The sequence below is a fragment of the Somniosus microcephalus genome, chromosome 9 (genome assembly GCF_052327205.1).
Source record: "Somniosus microcephalus isolate GS21.2 chromosome 9, FLI_Smic_1.0, whole genome shotgun sequence".
Classification (NCBI taxonomy): Eukaryota; Metazoa; Chordata; class Chondrichthyes; order Squaliformes; family Somniosidae; genus Somniosus; species Somniosus microcephalus.
Genome location: NC_140995.1, coordinates 151493294 through 151506180, shown reverse-complemented (window position 1 = coordinate 151506180; position 12887 = coordinate 151493294). Strand labels below are relative to the sequence as shown.

Here is a 12887-nt window from a genome sequence, read left to right as displayed (position 1 = left end):
TTAACAGCATTACAGGAGACACCATCTTAGAGATCCATCTAAAACAAAACTGCTTGTCTCTCACATGCCCTCTGCTGGTCAGGCATAAATAATCAATCAATCAGGCAAATATGCTGGTAAGGCATAAATAATCAAACAGGCAAATACCATCACTATTTGCTGATATCATTACATGCACTGTGACTCATCCAGTGCTATCTGCACAAGCTCACTATCTATATTCTCTCGACTATGTGTAACTGTATTGGTGCATGCTAAATTTTGTGAGAATGACACAGAGTTGCTGTCTTGCTCAGGGACACAACAGTGCTGGCAGTCGGCTCTCGCTGGACTATAAGCAGAAAAGGAACATATGTTTCTCTCTCCACGGATACTGCCTGGCCTGCTGAGCTTTTCCAGTGTTTTCTGTTGTTATATGTAGTAATGCTGGCTCCAACCAGCGCCTTCAAACAGTGTTTTCATTGCAATACACTGGTGTGTGATGTTTTTGTGGCTACGGCCTAGAATTTCCTCAAAATAAGTTAAATCACTGTTGCCCCTTTTTTAAAAATATTGCACCGTCCAGTAGACTGCAGAGGGAGTTACCAGCAGATTTCCTGGGCCTGCTCATTTGCATGCCCATTGGTGCAGTCATTGGAGGAAAACCCCATGTAAAACTACCTGAAAGCTTCTGTGCAGCCTTTAATAATACAGCGCAACCCGCACTCTTCAGCAACAGACTGGGGAACAAACAGGTGAGCGAGGAACAGTGCTTGGCTCTTTCACTGTAGCTGCGGAAATCTTTACTCAAATGCTCCAAACTCTTCTGTGGCAGGAACCTCTCACTTTCTGGCATATCTTAAACTCAGTTGCCCAGCATGCATTAACAGTGCAAAACCAGGAAAGTCACAGCTGCTACACCACTGGCTCGCACTGCAACATATGCAAATGAGACCTGTTGCGAATGGGCTGTAGTCCCACACCAACTCTTAACTGCCTGCTGAAGTGGCCATAGAGATGGGCAATAAATTCCGGCCTTGCCAGTAATGTCCACATCCCAAGAATAGATTTTTTTTTAAACTGCAGCCTTGTTAGAAATAACATAACTGAAGGAATGTACTGTGGCTTCAATCATTAATAACAGGACATGCACTGTTCTAAAGCAGCACTGGAGGTTCAGGAAATGGTGAACTTGGGTACTCTTTCAACCAACCACATTTACAGAAATCACCCAGGGCTTCAAAGTCTTAACCGTCAAATAATAATTAGAATAACAGCAAATACTGGAGAATGGAAAATGATTAATCCTTCTATGAAAACAATGATCTTTTGCAATAAAATTCCAGTTCTCTTCATAAGAAAATATACGTACTTTCTTCACAGAGGTTCAGCTTTGAGAGGTTCCTTCCATCAAACTCATCAAATGATTCTTCGTGCATTGACCCATTCTCCTGAAACTCATTTGGGATGAGAGGCAGATCTTTGTTATCCATTTATTCTGAACAATGAAGACTTCACCTGAGAAATGCATAGCTCAATTACTCAGCTGCAGAAATAAAACTTTTGCTTCAGATATTAAGTCAGTAATTAATTTTATAATGAACACTTTTAATAAATCAGCTTCTGTTCATGCTGTGAGTGTATTTTCTTAGCCTTCAGTAAGAGAAAATTTCAGTCCCTTTACTTGCGTGTGCAATGGTCGACAGGTTCAAAACCATGATTCCGCAACTACAACAGGCATTTATATTACACCTTTAATGTAGAAAAACATCCTGCAGCACTTTATAGTGGTGTGATAAAAAAAAAGGAAGGGTGACCAAAAGCTTGGGCAAAGAGATGATTTTAAAGGAGAAGATGTTAGTGGAGAGGCGGAGGGGTATATAGAGGGAATTCCAAAGTGTAGGGCTTCAGTGGCTTTAGGCATAGCCATCAATTGTGGAGCAAATGGTGTGGTGGGGGGGGCGGGGGGAGGAGGGGGAATGTCCAAGAAGCCAGAATCAGAGGAACAGAGATGTCAGTAATATGGGGTTTATCAGGCTGTAGGTGGTTACGGGTATACAGAGGGTCAAGGCCATGAAGGAATTTAAGCCCAATGGAAGTGCCGGTTTCCTGTATGCACTGCGCATGCGCGGGAAACCGGCACTTCCATTCCCCTGAAAGAAGGGGTTCAGAGTTCGAACGCGTGCGCAGGAGAGGCTGCACGTGCGCATCGAACTTACGTTTTTTTTGCAGGTTTTCCTGGGAGGGTAAGTCTTCAGAAGTTACACATATAAAAAGCAGTTGCAAGGCCTGCTTTTTACAAGGTAAGTGGTGAATTAATTAAAATTAAAACATTTTTTCTACAGGTTTATTATTTTTAAATACTTTAAAGAAAGGTAAGTTTATTTTTAGCCCCGTTAGAAAATAAAATTATTTTTTTCAATAATTTTAATTATTGTTTAAAATAGTTATTTCATGTAATTTATAGTTTATTTAAAAAATGTGATTTAAAAAAAATTTATTTGAAGATTTAGTGATGTTTTGGGGCTTATAGTATTTATAAGTTTGACAGCCCTTCCTGTCAAACTTATGAATGAAGCATTCTCTGCTCCGATTGGCTCCCCATGGCCCACATGATCCCAGGGGACGCATCGAACTAACTGCGCCCCTGGGATACGCAAGCACTGTGCACTGATAATTGGAGCAGACCCAGGATCGCAATTCCACAGGGGCCCACCGCACAATGGCCGGCATGCAAGGTAAGTGCAGGTCGGGGGCTTACACCCGCAGGAAGCCCTCGACCCGAATTTCTGGGCCAATGTGTGCACATTAGTAAGAAAGCAAATACATTCATTCTCATGCTTATTCTTTGGATGCTTGGAAGTACAAGCCTCTCATTGCTGATTGAGCTGAGTTTGCATAGGAATATCTAATTGTTTTTGTAATTCATAGAATCATAGGGCTGGATTTTATGAATGGAGACGTGTTGGAGGCGGGACTGCTGCTTGCCGCGTTTTAGTCCTGCCTCCAGCGACGTCTGGCCAACCCACGCTATTTTCCATTGATAGGCCTTGTTAAGCCCGCCAATTAATGGAAAGCCGGTGACAGATGATGTCAGCAAATGACGTTTCATCTGTTGAGATTTTTTGACAGATGAATTGTCAGCGTTTGACAGCTCTGTGACGCTGTCAAACACTGACAATCTATCTTCTAAGGTGAGACCTTGGACACAGGCTCACTTAGAAATCTCTCTTGAGCAGAAAGCAGAAGGCTACTGCATCTGAGAATGCAGCGGCCATTCTGCATTCTCTGCCATCGAGATGAGTCAGCTCCGCAGCCTAAAGGGTTGAAGCCTGGAGGAAGAAGCAAAGGTAAGTAAACTTCTTAGAACACTTTACACACACCTCACACACTTACCTCTCCACCCTTGCACCCATCACTCACATCCACAGTGGACATCTCGGCCCCTCAGACCCCCGTAGACCCACTGCTCGCCTCACTGACCCTGGTGAGGTTCGGAGCCGTCGGGAAGCCCACACTTCAGGGCTCAAAATAGGGAAAAGCCAAAAAAACTGTCTGTTAACTACCTGTTAACAGGCAATTAATTGCCACTAATCCCCTTCCCACATCGAGGAGATGAGTCCCTGCGCAAGTCAGGGACCCGCCTCCTGGGAAGATGGCACGGAGGTGGGTTGGGAGCGGGATGGGTACCCCCCTCCCAGGTTCTGCCATTTTCCAGACAGTCCCGCCTCCATTCCCACCTCCCCAGGGCTGGGAATGGTTACAGCACAGAAGGCGGCCATTATTATCGCATTTCTGCCATTTTCATGCAGATATTATGCAGCTTATTTAAAAATTCACACTGGGAGAATCCAGAAGAAATGAATAAGACTAAAATGAGACTGGTTAGGCCATAACTGGAGTATTGCATCCAGTTCTGGTTACCACACTGTAGGAAGGATGTGAAGGCCCTTGAGAGGGTGCAGAGGAGATTTACCAGAATTGTTCCGGGGATGGGGGATCTTAGCTACAAGGACAGGTTGGAGAAGCTGGATTTGTTTTCATTAGAGCAAAGGAGGTTGAGGGGTGATTTGATAGAGGTGTGCAAGATTATGACGGGTTTGGATAGGCTAGACGGGGAAAGGTTGTTCCCACTAGTTGATGGTACAAGGACTAGGAGACACAGATTTAAGGTTTTGGGCAAGAGATACAGGGGGATGTGAGGAAAAAAATTTTTACGCAGCGAGTGGTGATGACCTGGAACTCGCTGCCGACGGAAGTGGTGGAAGCGGAGACACTCCGGCCTAAAAATGAGGTTGCTTTGCGACTCCGGGGCACAAAGCAACTAGCGCCCGGGTGTGGCGCCGCCAACGCAGTGGGAGATTAGTGCCAGCGGTAACCGTTAGTGCCCAACGGCGCTGCGCCGCCAGCAATGACATCATCGCCATGCGCAGTGCCCCGGCTGCGATCTTCGGTAGCGCCCCCTGACTTACTGCCGGACGCTATGTCCGACGGGGTCAGGGGGGCCTACCTGCAGCTGGGGCGGCGCTAATTAAAGGAGAGGTGCTGGGCGGCCATTTTTGTTGGCCGCCTACGAGCACCTGCCCCTGTTGCTGTCCCCGGCCTCCTGACCAGCACCCCCGCGGAGTGCCAGCTCCGCTCCATGAGCCCAGCACTTCTCTAGAGTGCCGGGCTCATTTGCCGGCATTCCAATCCCTGGTGGCCCAGCTGGGCCCTGGGTCGCGCTGCGCAAGGCCCCTCGCCTTTAAGAAGCGGAGGAAGGCCTGCAACACCGCGGCACGTAGCACCGCGATATTCCCTCGCAGCGCCCCAAGAGGGAGGCGGGGCGCTTCCAGTAGCGCCCCGCTTCCCTCTTGGGGCACTACCAATGAATTTCACCTGCGGGGCGCTAATTTTTCCGGGGCACTAAAAGTAGTTCCCTGGCGAAGTTAGCATCCCAAAGGGGGTGCAACTCAAATTTTCCCCTGTAACCTCCTCCAGTCCTACAACCCTCTAAGAACTCTAAGGCCTAGAAATTCGGTGGAGCCCCAAACGGGGCGCCAAGCTCGCCTGGGCGCCGGAATTACCGCTGCGATCGGAGCCGTTGCGCCCGCCGGAAATTCAGCTTGAGCACCCCAAGAGGGACGCGGGGCGCTGCTCGAGGCGCCCCGCGTCCCTCTTGGGGCGCTGAAACTGAATATCGCAGCGCAACGTGCCGCAGCACCACACGCTGCGGCACGGCGTGCTGCGGTACTGCAGGCCTTCCTCCCCTTCTTAAGGGTATGGGCCTGCACCAGCGCGATGACCGATCGCGAGTGCCGGCTAAAGAGCCCGGCACCGAGGAGAAGTGCTGGGCTCTCGGGACACAGCCGGCACTGCCTGGGTGGGGGGGATCAGGAGGCCGGGGACGGAGGTGCTGACAGGCGGCCACCGAAAAAATGGCCGCCCCGCACCTCCACCTTAATTTGCGCCACTACTGCCACAGGTAGGCCCCGTGAACCGGGCGTGATTTGCAAACGGCGTTACAGATGCGGGCGCTACCAAATATCGTGATCGGGGCGGTAGTGGGGCTCTGCGCACACCGATGATGTCATCGGTGGCGGCGCAGCGCTACAGGCTAACGCTGCCATTAGCGCCCCGCTAAATATCGCGGGAGGCGCGGCCAGTGGCGCAAAAGCCACTGAGTGCCCTCTTTAGGTGCTAACTGGTGGCGCAGCCCACCGAATTTCTAGGCCTAAGTTCCTCCAACTCTAGCTTCTTGTGCATCCCTCACTTCCTTCGCCTCACCATTGGCGACTGTGCTTTCAGCCGTCTAGACCCTAAGCTCTGGAATTCCCTTCCTCTCCACCTCTCTTCCTTTAAGACTCTGCCTCTTGTGTTTGGTCAACCGTTCTAATGTCTTTGGCTCGGTGTTAAATTTTACTACATTAAAGATGCTATATAAATGCAACTTGTTATTGTTTAAAATGACTATTAAAAAACGTGCAGTATGAAGACAAACATCATGATATTTTGATATCACATTTGTTTGCTAAATACATAAAAAGGTTTTGATGTTTATTTAAAACCAGAATTTCAGCAAATATAACTTATTTTTGGGAAGAGTTATTTTGTACATTCTCTTTTTCTCACGGACCATTCCTTAGCTAAAAAGACAGTCCCAATACACCAATGGGTTGAGTTCCATACGAATGGAGGCAGAACTTATCCATCTGCTCAGCATGAGTAGAATCAGCATAAACTGCAAAACTTTTCACATTCCTTAGAAACACCTTAGAAACACCATTGCAATTTCATTTACTTAGAGTCATTGCTGTTGACAGCAAAGAAAATAACAAAATTGGAACTGTGCAGAGGAAATTTAAATCAATTAACAAATAAGAAAAGAAACAAAATGTTGGAATTGCTTTTTGTTAGAGGGTATCAGATTTTTTATACAAGAGAAATTTGCTGTGTTTTCCCGCATAAGTATATGTGATGGTATTATTATGTCACTTCACACATTCACATAAAAGAAAAAATACAATCTGTCAGTTAAAATAAAGATCACTTGTAAAACTACACAGTGGGAGAAGATTTCATGTCATCCACTGGGATAAAGTATGCACTGCAGCAGAGAACATCTGCTTCATGGCAATCTTTACCCCAGCCGCTGACATGCAAGGGTTTACTATAAACTGTGCCTGCCTAATCGAAGAACAGTTCACGGCAAATACTCCCATAAATAACAATGGTGCCCCTTCAACGGAAAGGTTTTAGTGAGGATTTCAGCCTAATCTAGACATTGTCACGTAAATAGCATAAAAGTTTGATACATGTGAAAGTCAGAGGCCCCCACCACTGCCATGAACACTGCAGAGGAATATTTACTCTTGCTGAACAGGCATATGGCCATTTTCCAAATCCTGCCATGGGTCCTCCGCTGTTCTGGTAAACATTCAGTTGCTAGAGCTACGACAAAGATGTTTTTCCTTTTTTTTGCAAAAACATATAGCTGTCAATTAGTTCTTGGCAGTCGAGGAATTTGTGTGCATGATCTTTGATAATCAAATGTTTTTCTTGCCAGTTTTGTTGGTAGGGAGAGATTTTTTCATATTTTCCCAAGCAGCACAGTGAGCGGATCGCATCTGTGTTCCCTAATGGTTTAAAGATGTTATGGGCTTAAAGGTGGGATTATGATTGGATTTTGGACACTGGCTCAGAAATACCACAGCTTCTTGGTCTCCAAAGCCACTACTCCCCTCTCCCCCCTCAAAATACATTCCCAAGTGGAAGAGCCTTCATGATCATCAGGATACTCTGAACCTAATAAACCGATTTATAGGTTTACATTTCATGCAGTTCAATGAATGAACCAAAACTGTGTATCATACTCGTACAAGGGAATATTTTCTCTTGACCAATATTCTGTTATATTCAATAGCCTTTACTTTATTTTATTTTATGGGTTGGTTCACAGCCAGCGACAACAACTTGCATTTATATAACGCCTTTAACATAGTAAAAACATCCCAAGGCGCTTCACAGGAGCGTTATCAGGCAAAATTTGACACCAAGCCACATAAAGAGATATTAGTATGGATGACCAAAAGCTTGGTCAAAGAGGTAGGTATTAAGGAGCGACTTAAAGGAAGAGAGAGGTAGAGAGATGAAGGCCTAGAAATTGAGTTTGCGCTGCGCCGGGGCTTAATGCCGGAAATTTAGCGCCGGTGCTAAGTCGCGCTGCGCGTGCCAAAAATTCAGTAGCGCCGTGCCCAAACGGCTGCCGGCGCTACTGAAGGCTGCTTGCGCCTGAAAACTGGCGCTACGCGCCGCATTGCGGCGCTATTCCGGCGCTGCGGCGCCCGATGCGGTGCAGCAGGCTCGGGAAGTGCAGGCCTCCTCCTTCAGTTAAGGAGGAGCTGCCTGCACCCGCCCGCTGACCGGTTAAATCGCCACAAAAATGAGCCCGGCACCTCGGGGAAGTGCCGGGCTCGCAGCCGAGAAGCATCTGTTCCGCGGGGGGGGGGGGTGGGGGAGTCCGGGGAGGGAGGTGCGGGCAGGCGGCCGGCGGGAAAGCGGCCGGCCGCCGCTCCACCTTTATGCGCCGACGCAAAGTCGTGTAAGACTCTGTTGCCAGAGTCTTAGTTGTGGCTGCCACGGGTGAGGCGGCCGCAACTGAATTTCGGCGCTGGGGCCCATCACCACGGCAACCGGGACGCTGCGCACACCGATGACGTCATCGGTGCCGGCGCAGCGCTACCGGTGTAACGCCAATGTTGGGCCCTAGTCAATTTCAAAACCGGCTGTAAGTCCAGCGCAATGCCCTCTAGCGCCGCAAAATGGGCGCTAAGCCCACTCAATTTCTAGGCCGAAGAGTTTTAGGGGGGGAACTACGGAGCTTAGGGCCTAGACAGTTGAAGGCACGGCCGGTGATGGTGGAGTGATGAAACTTGGGGATGCTCAAGAGGCCAGAATTGGAGGAACGCAAAGATCATGGAGAGTTGTAGGGCTGGAGGAGGTTACAGAGATAGAGAGGGGCAGACTTGCCTTTCTTACGCCACATTCCTGGAGCATGGGAGCCTTCTCCGCTTTGTCAGATTTTCCATCCTTCCCTCTCTACTATTCTGCAACCATTTACACCTCCACTGGACACCTTTTATTTCTCTAATTTCTCTCATTATCACATCCTTTTGCCTTGTACCATCATCTCTTTTGCCATTTAATCATCTGTTGTCTCTACCCAATAACTGACCTTTTCTTTTTTCTTTATCCTGGCCCCTTTTGCCTGGCTCAGTACCTATTTAAAAGGTGTCCAGCTGTAATATCTTCCAGTTCTAATGATAGGCCATTCACCTGAAACGTTAACCCTAAGTTTCTCCCTCCACAGATACTGCCTGACCCTGGCTAATTGTTTCCAGAATTTTCTGTTTTAATTTTTGAGTTTCATTTTTCCTAGCCCAGGGGCAAATTCAACACAACTGCTATCCAACTGAGATCAGCTAAGCACAGGCCAAGGATCACACCTTGGACCTTCCTGGGGTTAAGCATTCCTCTGGTCACTCGCTGCAGTGACATTTTAAATGTGTTTGTGAAGATTTCCTGTGCTCAGTATTTGTAGTGAAACTGTAAACATGCCCTTTTAGAACACGTTGGAACTAACTAGCAGAGAAAACATCAGAAACATTTTTTAAATGTCGCTATGCATAACATTCAAAGGAATTCTTAAACCTGGTTCGAATGGCTCAGTGCCACCACATGTGGTGCATTTACCCACTAGAGTGATTCCAAGATCCCGTGCTTCCAGCAGGGAGCCACATTCACAGTAATTGCAGGCTACAGTGCTGCAGCCCAATTTCCAACGCTTGATCCCTACGAGTACGACTTCCCTGCTGGGAAGCACAAGATTACGGAAGGATCTCAGCGTAGAAGCCTGTATTTTAATTGTTATAAGTGTGCAAAAATCTTATAGTACTTTTTAATTGTAATATCTATATTTTTGAACTATAAGAAGCTGCTATTCATGTCCTGTGTTTGCATAATTTTAGAGCAATAACTAAAGTTTAGACACTGATTTCTGTTTTTACCAAGTTTATATAAAAACACAGCACATCATTTATTGAAAGTTAAAATGACTTACCTTGTGTTAAAGAATCTTTTGTGTTTTTTCCTTGCAGTTATAGTTAAACCAATGTTGCGTCATTTAAACTGAAGCACGGTAAATGTTAAAATCATTAGGCTGATTCACATTATTTTAGTTTTGAATGTTTTCGTATTTCCATAAAGTGACATGGACATAGTCTGCCATTAAACACAGTGCATGATCCTACAACAACATTGCACCAGTGTTGTCACTAGAATGGTCCTGTTCTTAATCCAAAAAAACTCTTCCCAGAAAGGAAATTGTGAAATAATGGGAGGTGGAAAGGATTTAAGGGAGGAGATGGAATCTGCATCAGGCCTGCGTTCCAAGAGTTCTGTAACTCAAGCAGTTGTTATTACTACAAATGTTAAAACGTCTGCCCTTCTGACTGGGAAGTGTATTGGTGCTCCCTGCTGATGCTGTTTGTCATAGATGTTTTATAATCGTTTTAAATGTCAATTAAAATACTACTTAATTCAGGTATGTCCATAATAAAATGCTGCTGCATTTCTCTGTTGCTGGAATGTTGGCGCCAACTAGCGTTGCTGGCAAAAACAGAGCCTAATATTAATACAGGCTGTGATGTTAACCTCACAGCTTATCGTGTTCCAACCTGTTGCCGTTTTCTTCATGTATGAGGATTGTTCGCGATTACTTTTGTGATACAATGTTCTCACGTAGTTAGAGTAGCTTTCATTGTATATTATTTCACCACGGCTTAATGCTTTTTCGTTTGTAGCCTGAGGGCGGTTGGTTCTGTCTTTAACCTTCACCGTCTACTAATTATTTTTCTTTAACACTTTGCAGTCATGAATTTGAAATAGATTTCTAACAATTTTGATGGCAGCAGTCAATCATAAAGCATATTTTCATCAGGTGAGGTTAAAACTGCGCTTGTCAGCTAGGAGAGGGTCAGCGTATATTACACTGTATATATAATATTACTATGGTTTGTAAAATATGTTACATGAACTTGTTCACATTTATAAGCGTACTTATTTACCATAATGTATCATCTGCTCTGTTCACAGAGCAAGGAAAATGGAACCATCCTCCTGCTGAATCCAAGGTGCATCACTCACTGGACCATCAACTGTTACTACTTATCAGGAATTGATACTCAGTACTGATACAGAACTTTGATGGAAGTAAATTGTGGTGTTCAGGAATCACAGGGTAGGCACTAAGCATTGGTGATGATGGGGCAGCAATATCAGTGACATCTTCAGTAAAGACTTCACATAAATAGACCATAATCACAGAAGGAGCATCTGTCGTTGCTATGGAGGCTCTGGAGTTCAAACTCCAAGTTGTAATCATAGCTGGCTTCAGTTCACTTGTGATCAGATGAAGGCAACAACGAGGGCAGGAATTCCAAGGTGCCCACTGTTCTATGCTTGGACAGATTAGTGGGCAATTGGAGGCGATGCCTTGCAGCAGTAGCTTGCAGAACGTAGCACTGGATCAGCAAGTTGGCATTCATGTCAGTTCTGTGCCACCATGTGCCACAGTAGGTGCCAATTCTGAAAGCAATGAGCCCACAGCGATTCAAGCAAAGAAAATTTTCACCACTGGTGCAGATGCTTCAGGGTTAGTTGCAAGTTCAGGTAGTGGGCCTTTTGTACCTGCTGCAACACATCGGTTTTGTATCTCCACCAGCACACCAGTTGCATCTAAAGTAACCTACTACTGCTACTCCATTAGCTATAGAAGCTTGTAGTAGTATGATCCGTGCACAGCCAGCATCGAGAGATTTATCCACACAAGAGATAAATGCATCCGCAAAGCACATTAACCTCATAGACTGTTACCATTGCACAACTGAATAAAATTAATTCATTTTTACTACATCTTGCAGCTTATCATTCTTTTATTGGGCAGTAAAGAAATTACCAGTTGCACAAAAGGCAAACAAAGTAATGTTTCCTGAAAGGTTCCTGTATTATTAAAGTTGATGCCGGTGGCACCTTCTTTGTCACTGATGATGCATTACAGACAATGGACTGTCCATAGAGGACGTTGTAGACTATGTGGTACATCTCAGTCACAGCCACCTGAGTAAGCCGGCCTCCTCATGCTCTGCCCTCCATGATGCTCAGGTAGCTGGCTCTTTTCAGATAAGCTGCCTAGATTAGCATCTGCTGTGAATTGCTCACCTCCTATGCGCTCTGTGCTCCCAGATCACACTCTCCTCCTCCTCGTGGCCTACCGTGATTTATCCACTGATAGTTACTACACCCATATTCACTGAGAAAAATTCCCGTGTACTATTAATTTCTGACACTGCTGTAGTGATACTTTAAATTCCCCAGTTTGTTAAGCCCACTAATACCAATCACTGGAGTAAAATACTTTTTGTTTTGATTGTGCATCAACGAAATACTGCACAAGCTTCTCATTAATAACCTTAACATAACCTCGATAAGCAAAAATTCTTTCATTTTCTCACTGTTCGCTAACCTTTGGTAATACATATTTAAATGAGTAGAAATACTTAAAGAGACACTAAACATGGAAAAATAGCTTGTTAATCCTTTCTACCCACATTCCACCACTTTTGGATTCTAACCTATTTTTTCTGTTAAAATTGGCAAAGTCTGGAATATCAACCTCTTTATGACTTAACTACAAAGAATGACAGGTATCACCTGAACACTTGTACCAGTGAACATGTTCTATGTTTATTCCAGTACAAGACAGAATTTTGACTTAACTTTATAACGGAGTTAATCCAACCATGCACATACCAATATGATGGTGATAGTATAAATGTACTTTAATTGAATCAGTGTGTGTGGCTAGGGAGAAAGGCAGCTTCGTCTAATTGAGCTGCAGCTGGTTTTTGTACTGAAAAGAGAAACGGCAAGCCAAGCCTTGCAGATACTGACTTTATTTAACTCTTTTGTTGCCCTAATGCATTTTGTTTTCATTCCAATTAGAGTATGACAAATCCGTGTTTGTTTTACTAGATTAATTGAAGGGTCTTACCTCAGTTCTAATGTTGTATCCTGGAGGCTCCTTCAGCTCAGCAGTTCTTGAACCATCAGCTGTAGTTGCAGCTTCAAATACTTATGCCTATTTTCTGCTTAAAATCACACAAGGCAAAAGATGACTATTGAGAAGGGGCCTACTCACTGTTGCGAGACACCTCCTTCCAGATGAACTCCTTTCTGGCCAAAGCAGTAAAGTTGTTGTCAATTGTACCACATTTAATTGAAGACAGGCTTGTTAAACTACATCTGGAAAATCTGATGTTGATCCAATCTATAATCTGGATGTTTGCCCTTTGGCCATAGGATGAATGAAT

At 45.2% G+C, this 12887-nt stretch overlaps 1 protein-coding gene across 1 annotated transcript in view; it reads right to left on the bottom strand.

Annotated features, from left to right (window-relative positions):
* Positions 1 to 9922, bottom strand: part of scara5 (scavenger receptor class A, member 5 (putative)) — a 175039-nt gene extending 165117 nt beyond the window's left edge. Inside the window, exons 1-2 of the mRNA XM_085997380.1 lie at positions 9578 to 9922; positions 1352 to 1497 (exon numbers count right to left, since the gene is read on the bottom strand). Coding sequence (XP_085853506.1) covers positions 1352 to 1472 — 121 coding nt within the window. The 5' untranslated portion in view covers positions 1473 to 1497; positions 9578 to 9922. The remainder of the gene's footprint in view (positions 1 to 1351; positions 1498 to 9577) is intronic.
* Between the last annotated feature and the right edge of the window lie 2965 nt (positions 9923 to 12887).